Genomic DNA, 15400 nt, shown 5'->3' with positions numbered 1-15400 from the left:
CAGTTGAAATGGACTGGGAGTGAAAGAGGAAACTTAACATTTATAGCTGACTGAGTTTGGTAAATTCTTTGCAACTCTATGGTATTTTTCTTTCAGTAACAGTTCAGTTGCCTCTTGGACAGAGGCGAAAATTTGGTTTCTACATGTTAGCATCCTCTGGTGAAGGTCAAATTTCTTTTGATCTTATGCTTTCTCATGAACTCTGAGAGGTGTGCTACTTCATGATTTTATCTTAATTCCCTTGGGTCAGAATTGAAAAGTCATAAATGAAGTTTGCAGATATTTTAGACTAATCCTTATGATTGTTAATCCACTAAAAAAAAAAAACAAACCCTCATCCTAGGTATCTTAAAGAGACCAGTAACACAAAATGGTGAACTTTGTGAGGGTGGAATCAAACTGAATCATGTCTTTGCCCGGTTTACTTAAAAATATGTGGTTATGAGAGACTTTAACCATCTGCTGAAAAAACAGTTCAGCAGGCCACGGACTGTCAAAGAAGTTTCTGCAATATATTAGGGGGTCAATTTCTAAGAATTTGTTTAAAAAGTAGAAGACTCAAGTAAGCTAGATTTCTTTTTCGTGGTCTTGGCTGGTAGTATTTCCGGAAGCTTGTGGATGAAAATTGGTGGACTGAACCACAGAATGATAAAATTCAGAGTTCTCTGGGAGAGAACTGATGTAATCAAATAAAATGGGCTTCGAGTATCTTAGCAAGTTCAGGACACTAAGAAGTGCCCCTGGGGAAGTAAATTTGACAAAAAGGAATCCAAGAGAACTGGATATTCTTTTTTTTTTTTTTTTTTTTTTTTTTTTGCGGTACGCGGGCCTCTCACTGTTGTGGCCTCTCCCGTTGCGGAGCACAGGCTCCGGACGCGCAGGCTCAGTGGCCACGGCTCACGGGCCCAGCCTCTCCGCGGCATGTGGGATCCTCCCGGACCGGGGCACGAACCCGTGTCCCCAGCATCGACAGGCGGACTCTCAACCACTGCACCACCAGGGAAGCCCCTGTTGTTGTTTTTTAAAACATCTTTATTGGAGTATAATTGCTTTACAATGGTGTGTTAATTTCTGCTTTATAACAAAGTGAATCAGCTATACATATACATGTATCCCCATATCTCCTCCCTCTTGCATCTCCCTCCCTCCCACCCTCCCTATCCCACCCCTCTAGGTGGTCACAGAGCACCGAGCTGATCTCCCTGTGCTATGCGGCTGCTTCCCACTGGCTATCTGTTTTACATTTGGTAGTGTATATATGTCCATGCCACTCTCTCACTTCGTCCCAGCTTACCCTTCCCCCTCCCCGTGTCCTCAAGTCCATTCTCTACATCTGCGTCTTTATTCCTGTCCTGAGAACTGGATAGTCTTAAAACAAGTAATTTTACAAGAGAAAACTGTATTAGTACACATAAAACACAGAATAATAGAATGTCTCCTTCGAACCTAGAACTGTATCAGCACCTTGAGTCAAGTGAGAAAACCACAAAAAAAAAAAAAGTGAAATCAGACCAAATTGCTAGAGTATTAAGGGAAAAATATTGCGTCAGATAGGGTCAGAAAATGTAGTGCAAGAAGAGTTTTCAAAGTTGATACAAGAAGCGAGACAATCCTATTCTTTCAATGATATAGCATCTTCCTAATGTGTATTTCACAGTTTTAACAACCTCCTTTATAGGTGCTCTAGCTGTAAACACAATTGAAAAAGACATTTTATATGGAGACACACACACAAAATAAAATACTGAAAAAAAAGGACATTTGAACATATTAAAGTGATTTCAGCTGTTACAGTGTTCTGTTTACCTAAGAAGGCAAGTAAACCTCCTCTTATATGTATCAGAATTGGAGTCCATTTTAGTTGTGAGAAGAAAATTCTCGAAGTTGAAAACTTTTAACTCGCACAAATATTCCTTATAAAGCTAAGGGCAAAGACCAAGGGACAAGTCATTTGTCTTCTCAGGAGACAGAGCTGATTGGAAAAGCAGGGCTTCTTATTTTTCATGTCATCCTGTCCCACTGGTCACTTTACCAACACAAGAACAGTTTGTGATGACAAAGATGATAGAATGTTAAATTGGAGAAGAAAGTTAAGTTAGGTGGAAAATGCCATTGAAGTTGATTTATTCAAATTGTCTGGGTTGTTGCAGAGCAAGTTTCTCCCCAACTTCTGGAGAGCAGATGGAAAAAGGAAAATAGTTTATCTTTCAACAAGAGAAATGATGGCCCTGCTAAATTTAGACTCTTTGGCTTTAACTTGCAACATCTGGGAAAATACTTAAATCCGTTAATCATCTTGTTTGTAACCACCTAGAAGAAGAGCCCAAGGTTCAGGATAACCCTCTATATGAGTTTATGAAGGGCAAATATTACCAGGCTGATTTCATTTCCTTTAATAGAAGTTTAAAAGTCTTGTCAAGGAGAGGGAAACAACATGTATTTTCTCTCTGGAATCCAGCGAGGCTTTTTATTCATTGTGAAGGGCTTGCTAACAAGCTAGGAAGCCTTGGATTGAATTGAACTGCTGTTCAGGGTAGGGTCCAAAGAGGCTTTCGGGTGCAGTGGCTCAGCACCCAGTCAGAGGGACAGAGCAAGTGATGCTCTTCCAGTGAGAGGTTCTCTCGCTGCATGTGAGAGAGCCTGGCTTGTGACAATCTGTAATAGAGAAGGATTATTTTTGCTGTTTGAAAAGATTCACTGCCATTCTCTTTCAGGAGCTGTCACCCTAGAGAATTTTAACTATTCAACTGTTTTTTTATTTATACATATTCCATTTATAAATGGTCTTTTAAGGGGCGCTTCTTCTGTGGAAAGCTAGATGCAGCTGCCCTAAAAAATGTTTTTCAGTTACCTTGGATGGAGAAGTTAATACTGTGTTCATTAAATCTGCACTATATTCTGAGTCTAACACGATCATTTATATTTTGGGAAAGGATTGCAAATGACCTTCAGAGATACAGCAGGCGTTTACAGAAAGGGCTCTAACACCACTGCCACATCCTCTTCAAGGACAGTTGATCTGTTTTTATCTCTTTTACTTGTTTATACTTCCTGGCAAGATTTCCTTGGAGGAAAGCGTTCTTCATTTAAAAAAAAATAAAAATCAATGAATCAGAGAAATGGTCCTGCCGAAATGGGATGAAGTTCAGGAAGGACAAGTGTTCGGAGCTGAGGTTTGGGGGAGCCATTAAATAACACCCCTACCTTTCCCTCCTCCATTGAAACCAATGGAGAAATAAGACCCAGGAGCCAGCCAGAATTCTAAATAACAGCGTTATTCTTGAGAAAAGCTAGGCTGGAGGGTATAACTTAGATGTGTATTCATAAAAAGCTTGCAAATAGTTCACATGTTGACAGACCTCCACTATAGTTCTGCCAGAGGGGCAAAACCTACCCTTTAAGCACCATATGGCAGAGAACATACCAGATAAGGACATGGAAATAGGGGTGCAGAGGGTAGTAGAAAATATGTCTTTTAGGCTTTGCCCTTCTGAGGAAAGGAGTACAGACTCTCTCCTTTTTGTGGTGATATGAGTAGGGAATAAAAGATTAGTGGGGGGCTTCCCTGGTGGCGCAGTGGTTGAGAATCCGCCTGCGGATGCGGGGGACGCGGGTTCGTGCCCCGGTCCGGGAAGATCCCACGTGCCGCGGAGCGGCTGGGCCCGTGAGCCGTGGCCGCTGCGCCTGCGCTTCCGGAGCCTGTGCTCCGCAACGGGAGAGGCCACAGCAGTGAGAAGCCCGCGTACCGCAAAAGAAAAAAAAAAAAAGACTAGTGGGCTAGTCCGTAGAGCTGCGGGGAGAACCCAAGGCATTGACGGACTTCAAGGCCCACACTCTTTCTGCTGATATTCAAAGATGTCTTTACTTGGCTATACAAATTTAAAGCAGACCTGAATGAGCGTATTTATTAAGATATGAGGCATTTTCTTTCTGTAAGTCAGATTTATATAAAGGATGGATACAAGGTATGGAATGATAGGATATGAAAACTGGAAGGGACCTTAGAGTTGGTTTTCAGTTTTTGCATTGCTTAGGTGAGGAAACAGCCCCAGTAAGGGGAAACGACTTACTCTGGACCACTTGTTTTGCTAGTTAGTTACAGCCCGGATTAGACCCGGGTCCTCCAAGGCCTAATTCACTGCTCCCCACACCCGACTGGTCTGCGTTCTGACATCAGGGAAAGTACGCTTAAATTAATGAAATTTGGAAATTCCTTTAAACTTAGGAACCTTTAAGCTAGTATAACAAGACATGTCTATGAGGTGAATATGTGGAATAGCTAGAAGAATCTCTAGTACAGTGGTTTACATTGGTGGGTTCTAAAGTTAGGCTACCGGGGTTCAAATCCTGGCTGTGTCATTTATTAGTTGTTTTGACCCGGACAAGTTGTTTATCCTCTCTGAGCCTCAGTGAGCTCATCTATAAAATGGACATAACAATAGCACCTACTTCATGGGGTGGTTATGAGGCTCAGATGAGAAGGATAGATCTAACTGCTCTGCTTAGCATAAGTGAGCTCCTGACACATACGCACTGATTAATATCACCTATGATTATTATTTATCATCATCCTCCTCATTTTACTTCTGGGAGGCTTTCAAAACTTGACCTGTGAAGACAGTAAACTCTTAGTTTACGATTTCATTCACCCCAGGTTATTCCTTTGTCCTGAACCTCTATTCTTTAGTTGTCTCAGGTTAGAAGTTTTGTAATCATCTGTTCCTCCGTCTCATTTAGGCCTATGGTCTGTCTGTCACCGAGTCCTATCTTGGTGGTTCAAAATGTTTCTCAATGAACCCTTTCCTCAGGCCTAGATGCCTATTCTAACCTCCTAGCTTGTTTTTCCAGCCACACTGACCTTCCTGAGACACCGTTTGATCCTGTTTCCCCCCCCAGCCTTGGAATCTCTAATGAGTCTATTTTCTGCTGAAGCAAGGCCAAGTTCTCCTGCCTGACCTTCAGTTCCCTCTAGATGATCTCTGTCCAATAGATATATAATGCCAGCCATACGCATCATTTCAAATTTTCTAGTAGCCACAGGTGACACTTGTAGTAATATACTTTATTTACCTAAAAGCATTCAAAATGTTGTCACTTCAACATGCAATCAATCGAAAAATAAATAATGAGATATCTTCATTCTTTTTTGTTGTTGTTCTAAGTCCTCAACATCCCATGTGTATTTTACATTTATATCACATCTCAAGTCAGACTAGCCGTGTTTCAAGTTCTCAGTGGCTGGGGGGCTACTGGATCAGATAGTGCAACTCCAGACTGTGCGTCTCTACCCACTCTCCCCCCAACAAACAAGACATACTCGTCTTACTTCCTCCTGGTCTGTTAAAACAAAATAGGGATGGTAATACCATGCCTATTTTATAGGATTGTCTTAGGCAAATGTGAAGTATGAAAATGCTTTGTAAGCTGTAAATCTCCGTAAAAATATATGGAAGTTATTATCAGGAGGAAAGGTTTTACTGACATGAGTGTAGGATATCTTTGGAGTTACTTGAAAGAAAAGACGGTATTAAGAAGGTCAATGGGCTGTCCTGAATTCATTTATGAAAAAAATCAACTGCAAGCAATGAATGAAGAATATAAACATATACTTTCTCCCACTAGAACTAATAATTATCTTTTTGGAAGAATTTTTCACATTAATAAGGTTCTCTAGATATTTAAATTACTCTGTAGGCCTTTTTTCCCCTCCAGCATTCTGAAGACTGGATTTAGGGGCATTAGTTCTTCTCTTGAAGGAGCTAAACTGCTGCCAAGAAGTTTATTGCTTTGGGTTGTAAATGTAGCCCATACACTGTGTAGTACTGAGATAGGAATAGCATTCAAATTTCAAGTATTGTCTAATTCATTGCAAAGGATTGGAATTGACCTAAAAATTGAATGCCAGTGATTCAGGTGCAGAAACAATTTGTAAAATGTTTTCAATTCATATCAGAAAGGAAAATTTAAAGAGCAGTCATTCTGACAGATTGATTAGTGACAATTAGGACACATTCTTTTAAACACAGATGAGTTATAGGGTGCTTGCTTAGGTGGTGCTCGAACCTTATCCCAACCCTTTACCAGATCAAGTAGTTCACTGATTTTTCTTTAGTCATGCCTTGAACTATCTTGTGGCTCTGAGGAGTTCAACACTCGCTGCAGATGTAACTCTGAGTGTACAGTGTAGAAGTTAGATTGCTAAATGAAGCCATTCCGGAAAAAAAAAAAAAGTCAACTTTGTAAAGTGGCTTCTGGGTGAAAGACCCCACCATTCACAGGCTTGCCCAAGCAAGAGAACTCAACCTAATGTATGACCCCTTTTCTCCCTCACCCATGCCCGTAATTAGCTACTAAGTCCTTCTGACTCCACCTCTGAAATACTTCTTTAATCTGCAGCCTCCTCTCCATCCCCGCTGCCCTCGCTCAGGCTTTCATCACTTTCCTCATAAGCTATTGCAACATTCTCCAAACCCATTTCCCTGCCTCTAGCTTCAGCTTCCCCTCCACCCCACAATTTATTCTCCAACTCCCAGCAGAACGATCTTGCTAAAATACAGATCTGATCATGCCACGCCCCTAGTTAAAAACCTCAAGTCATTCCCAGGGCCAACAGATAAAATCCAGACTACCCAGCGCAATGTACACAGCACGTTATAGTCAGAGCCCAGCTTATCAGCCTTGCCTCCTGCTGCGTACTCAGAGTGATGATAATCAAATTACTTGTGGTTCCCCAGGAAGCCCCGTCCTTTTATAAACTCTGTTCTCTTCCTTTGCCCTGCCCCCACCACTCCTCACATCAGTGTGGGGACCCCGTGATCTTCTCCTCATGCCATTAGACTTCTTCAAATGCCCCGTCTTCTGTGACAAGCCTTCCCTAACTCCCTGGTCATTCGTTCTTTCCGTCTCCATAACTGCATTCCTTATTCCTTTGTGGCAGGAACTCCTCAAGGGCTAATTCCTCTTGAGATCTCCAGCAGGTAGCATTCTGCCCAGCATAGCATAGTTGGTCCATAAAAATTTGTTGGATAAATAAAGGAAAGAATTGATGCTATCCCTCTCCCTCACCCGCAGCTGTAGACCTTCTCTTCTACCCTAAATAAGAAAGCCAAGTTGTGAATTCAGTGTGCTTTATAATAATCACCTGCTGATATTTCTAGGTATTTAATGAGGACAATTCAAATCATAATCCTTCCTTTTAACTAAAGTTTAGTTTGTCTAGTTCAGTAAGATTTTCCTTGGGCCATAAGGAATTATTCCCATCCTCTACTTTTCCCAGCTACTATAAGTCATATATACAATCTGGCCAAAGGAATAATACATGGAAACGTTCTACCTTTAGATCCTTTGACTTACAGGATATGTTAGGACACACACATACACACACACACACACACACACACACACACGAGAAAACTCACATTTAAAAAAATAATTAATTAATTAATTTTATTTTTGGCTGCGTTGGGTCTTCGTTGCTGCGTGTGGTCTTTCTCTAGTTGCGGTGAGCCGGGGCTGCTCTTCGTTGTGGTGCACGGGCTTCTCATTGCGGTGGCTTCTCTTGTTGCGGACCACGGGCTCCAGGCGCGCGGGCTTCAGTAGTTGTGGCTCGCGGGCTTAGTTGCTCCACGGCATGTAGGATCTTCCCGGACCAGGGCTTGAACCCGTGTCCCCTGCTTTGGCAGGCGGATCCTTAACCACTGCGCCACCAGGGAAGTCCCTAAAAGCACATTTTTAATTTCACAGAATCCAGACTATTGGACTGGAAAGGATCTTAACCAGGATCACCTTCACCTTGTATGGTTATGGAGGTTGCGTACTGTTCAAGCCTAGCGGGCGCCATTCTCATGGCTCACAATGTGACTGGCTCTCCAGGGTTGTAACATGCACAGCCTCGCACAGCATCCCTGTTTATCTAATCCTCTTCATTTTCAGATAATGAAACTTAGGTCCTAAGAGCTGACAGCTTTGCTCAAGGTCATGCATATACTTCATAGTAGGGTACAGGCAATGGGCCCCTTTTCTGCCTTTCAGTCACTGTGACCCAGATTGCTTTAGGAGGCTATGAAACTAGAAGAGATAGTGTTTGTTTGCTATAGTTGTGTGGATAATGGTCTTTAGCTGAACATGAAACTTCCGTCATTTCGTTCAGCTCTGCATCATTTGCGCCAGCTTTCCACCTCCAGCTCTACTGGTCTGGTTGGCATGGCTTGAACCTTCAGCATGTTACACCACTGCCCGCAGGGCTCCCAAGACTCAGGTGCCTGTTTGTGCCACAAAGTTGCCAGGCTGTGCTGTCTACTGTCTCCTTTGCTGGCCTATTCCTCTGTGACCTGCTGTTGGCTGCCATCTTCTTTTGGCTTCTCTTCTTGGCGTCTTGTGCTGCTTTGTCTTTATAGCCACATTGCTGACCAGCCAACGTGGTCCTTTCCTTCTGTTCTACAAATGATTCAGTCAGAGCATGGTGGCTGTTGACCTTGGGTCTTTGGTTCTTTGCTGCTGTTCATAGGTGCTGGGGGTGCCTAGGCGATGCTGCTTCTTTGTCAAAACTTTTTGTCTCTTTTCTTTCTCCCCTATTCCAGATTTGTGCCTTTCTGAACACTTAAAGATGCCGGAAGGATTGTCTTCACGTACTTGTGGCTCCATTCCTATCATTCCACCTATACTCTTGTTTAAAGTGAAACTATTGTTTGGGAGGAAAAGATCTTGGTTAGAAAAGTTCATGTAAATCAGACACTCAATAGCTAATTGTCTCTATCAAGGATGATGCATTTAAAAAATTACTCCGTCCTCTGCCCGGGCTCTGTGCTCATCCTCAGTGTCAAACTAAGGTAAATACTGAGGTGTTTTGGTAGGTTCAATTGAGCCTGAATAGCAAACTAGACTTGGTCATTAAGGCTGGCAAGTCTTTCTGAAACTAATGGCCTGCTTTTGTTCCACTTGATCAGTCGAGATGTAGAATAGAATTAGATTAAGGAATTATTCATTTGTTAGAGGTTTCATACTTGCTATTTGGTGGTTGTTTGCCCTTTGTATATCGTTCATTGTATAATTGGGAATTTCTTTGTAAATGTTTGGTTTTCAGGCTGGTTGGAAGGAAAATCACGCAACATTCATGAGTGAACTCAAAAATCTTCAGGCTTCTGGGCTGACTACTCTTGGTCAGGCTCTGAGATCCTCATTCGATTTGTTAAATCTCAATAGATTAATATCTGGAATAGACAATTATGGACAGGTAAAAAACATTCTGAGTGAGTACAGCTGATTTATTTTGGTGACTTGGGGTAAGAGTTTAAAATTGGGCATGGCTAACCAGGTTTTCTGCTCCTTTTTATAACGTCCCAAAGGAGGTCCTTGTATCTTTTAAATACATACTTTACCAAACATCCTTTGGGGGGAGTCTTTTATGTGGCTTGGCCATAAAATAGTTAAAATTGCCTGCGCATCAGATCATCAGCTATCATGGGATGCGTAGATTGCTGAGAATATTGGAACAAGACAATTGAAGAGAAACTTTCAGAGTCCTTAAGTCCCTCGTCCCTCTCAATTCAGTGAAAAAGCTCTAGTATAAGAGGAAGGCAGAATAGCATTTGCTGATGCTATCATTACACTTTCCCACTGTAAAAACTCTGCTCACAATAGCCAGTCACTGGCCAGGTTGCAGAGCATAAGTCACCGATGTCCCCCTTTACTGTGCCAGGACTCTGAATGATACACGGGTGTGGAGGATGCTGCCATTATAATCCCTTGAATATCTTTCTTTGATGATTGCTTGGAAAGTAGAGGGAGAGGGGGATTTGGATGTTATAGTTTGGGGGGTTCCTGAATTATAAGAATTCCTCAGTTTATTCTGAAAGTGACCTCTGCAAGGATTGTTATTTTGATCCCCACCCACTTCAGTCCCTAATCTTTTCCTTCTTATTTATCCAGGCAAATGTTATCACACACTTGAAAGATCACAGGCGAGGCAAATGTGAAAGTTGAAATACAATGTTATTACTTTACACAGCTCTAATACTTTTTAAATGTATTTTAGGGGAGAAATCCATTTTTTTTAGAACCATCTATTTTAATTACCATCACAGATGGAAACAAGTTAACAAGTACTGCTGGTGTTCAAGAAGAGGTGAGATTTCATTTTTTCAAATTTCATTTAAATGGCAGAGAACATGCAGCTATTTCAGTGAAGAATAAGTTCGATCAAACGTTCCATCTTGGTAATCCTTGAAAGATTGCCTCATTTTATTGAGGACATCAAAGAAAAGTGAACTCTCTAACTCTTGAACCGTCTTCATTTTGGTGTGGGGTGTTATGATGAAACTTTTCCAATTTTGCCTTATCAGCTTCATCTGCCTTTGAATTCTCCTCTGCCTGGAAGCGAACTAACCAAAGAACCTTTTCGTTGGGATCAAAGGTTATTTGCCCTGGTGTTGCGTCTGCCTGGATTGGCTTCTACTGAACCAGAGCAGCTAGGGAGTGTACCAACTGATGAATCTGCCATCACACAGATGTGTGAAGTCACAGGAGGTATTGACAATATTAACTGTTTCTAAAGGAAAAATTCAGGGCAGCAGAGTACCGTTTTTCTTAAACGCCACATCCGGTCTTTACTTCTTTTCCTTCCGAATCTTTCAACTCTGCTGCTTAAGCTCATCATTAGTGTGATGTTTGCTGCCAGTGTAGTTTTGACGATTTCAAGTTGTACTTTAGGATTTCAGATGCTTGTATTGTTAAGTCGTGTTTCATTTGATCAAACTTGTACTCTTTGTTTTTCCTTCTGGTATAGGTCGCTCCTACTGTGTTAGAACACAGAGAATGTTGAATCAATGTTTAGAATCTTTAGTTCAAAAAGTTCAGAGTGGTGTAGTTATTAACTTTGAAAAAACGGGACCAGATCCACTTCCGACTGGAGAAGGTACGGTAGATAACCTTGTGGTTTTTTTTTTTTTAACCTTAAAGTGTTATATAGGAGAGTGATCTGAAATTGAGAAAACATTGAACGAATCGCAGTCGACGCAGTTTTCACTAGCCACACACAGTCAAGTGGTTACAAACATCCATCCAAACAACTACCGTTCGTTCATTGCCCGTGGATACATTTGAGGTAGCCAGATTCTAGCTTTAATTCAATGTCAAATCTGCCTCAGAAAATTCTCCCTTTTCCCTACCCATTTCGTATTCCTGGTCCCAGTCTTGGGGTGACACTGAATTCTTCACTTCTGTATTCATGAAATATCTGGAGATTGACTACAGAGTGCCATTTAACCTGCCATCTGCTTTTGGTCTTGTGAGCGCCAAACGTTCCAAGCCATCTTGGTGAAATCTGGGAATGTTTAGCCAGGAACCGCTAATATTCTATCAGATCCTACACCAGTATTTTCCTGGCCACTCTTTAACTGCAGAACCTTTTCTCTTCAAGTGCGATTTTATGGAAACTTCAACATCTCGAAATATGAAAGCAGAGCTACTTTTGTATTGGGAAAGGGAATCATACCCCATTGCACGGCTTCCTCAGAGCTCTGTTCTAGGCCATCGCTTCTCCTCATTCCTGTTGGTTCACACATACACATACGTACATATGTGTACCTAGACTCCATCATCACCACAGTGCTTGTCTGATCTGATCTGTACATTTTTTGTTTGTTTGTTTGTTTGTTTTTTTCAGTACACAGCCCTCTCACTGTTGTGGCCTCTCCCGTTGCAGAGCACAGGCTCCAGACATGCGGGCTTAGTGGCCATGGCTCACGGGCTCAGCCACTATGTGGCATGTGGGATCTTCCTGGACCGGGGCATGAACCCATGTCCCCTGCATTGGCAGGCGGACTCCCAACCACTGTGCCGCCAGGGAAGCCCCCTGATCTGTACATTTTAATCGCTGTGGCCACAATTAGTGGTAGCTGCCTGGAGAAGTAAAGGGAGTAAGTGCAAAGGGCCAGAAAGACACACATTTCTTGCTGAAGCAGTGGATCCTGTGGTTCCTGACCTTTTTGCTATTTAGTCCCCAGAACCCTTTGAGAAGCTATTAGAAAAAAATAGAGACCCCTCTCCCCAGGAAAATGGACATGGGCAACACAGACACACATAATTTTGCATTTCATTTCAGGGGTTCTTGGACTCCAATTTAAAAACACCTGCTGTGGGGACTTCCCTGGAAGTCCAGTGGTTAAGACTCCGGGCTTTCACTGCCGAGGGCTCAGGTTCTATCCCTGGTCAGGGAACTAAGATCCCACATGCCACGTGGCCAAAAAAAAAAACAAACAACAAACACACAGAAAAACACCACCACCACTACCAACAACAAAAACCACCTGCTGTAGAAGACTGAGGCTTCACAGCCCATTTTAAAGTAATTAAATTAGTTGTAAAGGAAGGACATGTCATGTTGGTAACGATTGACCACTCAGGTCTATAATTTTGTGTTCATTACCTTCATGTGAGAGGGGAACGTTCCTGCTGAAAACCAATTAGATGGTGTCACGTAAATAGCTCAGACATTCTTTCTAGCTCCATTTCCCCTTTGTCCAGAGTTCTTAACCTCTGAGATTCTGATGAAAGCTAAGAACTTTCTCCTCAGAAAAATGCACATCCCCAGAATTGTGAGCTCAACTTTAGAGGGGGGGTCTTGGTGCCCTTTAGAGAATACACTACGTGTATTCTCTTTTTTTTTTTTTTTTTTTTTTTTGCGGTATGCGGGCCTCTCACTGCTGTGGCCTCTCCCGTTGCAGAGCACAGGCTCCGGACGCGCAGGCCTAGCGGCCATGGCTCACGGGCTTAGTTGCTCCGCGGCACGTGGGATCTTCCCGGACCAGGGCACGAACCCGTGTCCCCTGCATCGGCAGGCGGATTCTCAACCACTGTGCCACCAGGGAAGCCCACTACGTGTATTCTCTAGAGCTCCATGGGCCGCAGTAAATCCCCTCCTCTAAAGTAATTACTTGTTTAAAGTAATGCTTAAGTAAATCAAATGATATTGAAAAAACAATGAGACTCCAATCACTAACACATATCTTTCACAAATATAATTTAGGCTAATGACTCGTCCCATTAAAGTTTATGTAACTCTGCCTTGCCCTGTTTTCTGGGGGCAAATGAAATATGCTAGTTCAAATAATTAAAATGCATTCAGGATATATTATTCAGCATTATACGATGCCCAGTTTCCATGGGATTTCAATGATGGGATAGGCAAACTATAATGAGTTAGTCCACATAAACGTGTTCCCTCCCCAACTATATACATAGATTGTGTTGTCAACATTCCTTCTACCTTTTGGTGAATTTGCCTTTGTGGTCATTGGGTCTAACTGTTTAGTAAGGAATACTTTTTTTTCACCTAGTTGGAAATAGAAAATCTAAATAGAATTTATGACCTATTTTGTCGGATTCAAAACTGTAAAACTATACGAGGGAATGAACAATTTTATTTGCCTAATTTGGAAAAATAACTGTTGTGGCTTAGCGTGTTTATGTGTCCAAATCTCAGAAAATTTAAAACTAACTCTGTAACGGTTTTCCATATAACTACATATTTTTTTTTTTTTTTTTTTTTTTTTTTTTTTTTTTTTGTGATACGCGGGCCTCTCACTGCTGGGGCCTCTCCCGTTGCGGAGCACCGGCTCCGGACGCGCAGGCGCAGCGGCCACGGCTCACGGGCCCAGCCGCTCCGCGGCACGTGGGATCTTCCCGGACCGGGGCACGAACCCGCGTCCCCTGCATCGGCAGGCGGACTCTCAACCACTGCGCCACCAGGGAAGCCCATAACTACATATTTTGGTTGTAATTAAGGAATTGGAGGGGCAGGATGTTGGATTAGAGGGGATGGATTCGACGATGAAAAGAGCTGCTAGAGAGAACATTCAGAAATCCTAGTAGAGTCACTTTTTACTTCCATCTTTCATGAATCACTGTTTTGGTTTTGTTTTGTGCTTTGCTTTTAACTGAAAAATCTGTACAAGAAGATCAGAGGCTGTGAAAGGAAATTCATGCCTTAGTCTGTCTTTTGTTTAACTTTTAGATGGACTTATGGATTCACCCAGGCCAAGCAATTCATTTGCTGCTCAACCATGGCATAGCTGTCATAAGCTCATTTATGTGAGGCCTAACTCTAAGACTGGTGTTCCTGTTGGACATTGGCCAATTCCAGAATCTTTCTGGCCAGATCAGAATTTACCTTCGCTAGTAAGTGTCATAAAACAAAGAGGTAAACATCATTCTGGATTTTCAATTAGTTGATTGCAGAGAACCTTTTAAAATAGCTTGGAAGCTTTTAAGTTGTGCCTTCTGTTCCTTACTGGAAAGTCTAGCTTGTACCTAAAAGCAAGAGAGGACCTCCTTTCTGTTCTGGCATTCTGTCTTTCAGTTGCCTTTGCCACTTGACCTGCCCTCTTCAGATGTTAAAGTATTGTTATTTTTGACGCTCTTGCAATCTGTGACTTGGTTTTTATTTCAGGGCCAGAGCCGCTGGCTTGATTTACATGGTAAACACGATCTCTAAAAAGGGCAGGCATTGATTTTCATGTACATCCCCTGGAAATTCGAACTTACTTTGCACCTTGTATACGTTCTAGAAACATATTCAAAGCAGAGGTCATTCTCCTTCCTCTGAGGGAGCCATTAGACATGTAGTGGGACTTTGTGGGCCTACTTTTCAGGTTTTTGTAATCAGTGGACTTGAGTTCCTTGGCAATGCACCTTTCAACAATGGGTAATTAAGCAATATTTTTAAAATGATCTCTAAGCAAGGGTTTATCTTTTTGTTCACTGTATTTGGTGGAAGAGGGTTTGATATTTTAGTTGCTCCTAGCACCCCATGAATTGGCTTGGGAGGGGGGAAGGCACGGTATCTAGTAATAAGGGAAACCATGTGAAACCCCCTCTCCCTTTCATCTTCCTCCCTCCCTGCAGCCAATATAAAAAGGCCAGAGTAATCCTTGAGGGAGGGAGGGGGCACAAAAAGGTCACTGCTCTTCCAGCACCTTCTTGGTTCAGCTAATCTATAGTCTATCTAGGTTTTAGACATTTCTGACATGAACTTCATTTTCTCCTGGATTACTATATTGAGGCTCCTGCATTTTTTTCAGAGGTGGCCACGAAAACCCTGAATGTACGACTGAAGAGCCATCTTCAGCCCCTGCTGTGGGTGAGGCTCTGTCTCCTAATCCCGTCCCTTGGGGCACCAAGCTGGCACACTTGTCAAACCTCAGGGCCCAGTTACTCTCAGCCCCTTCAAGCCCCAGACTGAATGTTTGCGTTACAAATTTGTTTCATTATTGCTGGTGACAGGGTTTCACTCACGTCTTTCTTTTTTTATGAAGTTCTATTTTTTTTAAATTAATTTATTTTATTTTTGGCTGTGTTGGGTCTTCGTTGCTGCACGCGGGCTTTCTCTAGCTGTGGCGAGCGG

General features: G+C 42.3%; 1 protein-coding gene across 16 annotated transcripts in view; it reads left to right on the top strand.

Annotated features, from left to right (window-relative positions):
- The window catches only part of INTS6L (integrator complex subunit 6 like), a 52547-nt gene that overhangs the window by 13684 nt on the left and 23463 nt on the right, over positions 1-15400 (top strand). For 14 of the 16 annotated variants that reach the window (XR_010838571.1, XR_010838570.1, XM_067023098.1 and 11 more), the window contains 5 exons: positions 9083-9232; positions 10034-10123; positions 10341-10524; positions 10784-10912; positions 14012-14175. Coding sequence is in view for 14 of the 16 variants with exons in the window: in XM_067023098.1 (XP_066879199.1) it covers positions 9083-9232; positions 10034-10123; positions 10341-10524; positions 10784-10912; positions 14012-14175 (717 nt within the window). In the remaining 2 variants the exon portion in view is untranslated. Of the gene's footprint in view, positions 1-8757; positions 8829-9082; positions 9233-10033; positions 10124-10340; positions 10525-10783; positions 10913-14011; positions 14176-15400 lie in introns of those variants that run through there. The other 2 variants (XM_067023101.1, XM_067023095.1) reach the window with 1 other exon arrangement.

Source organism: Kogia breviceps, chromosome X, assembly GCF_026419965.1.
Source record: "Kogia breviceps isolate mKogBre1 chromosome X, mKogBre1 haplotype 1, whole genome shotgun sequence".
Lineage (NCBI taxonomy): Eukaryota > Metazoa > Chordata > Mammalia > Artiodactyla > Physeteridae > Kogia > Kogia breviceps.
Note: the sequence above shows the minus strand (reverse complement) of the source record. Positions and strands in the feature narration are given on the sequence as shown.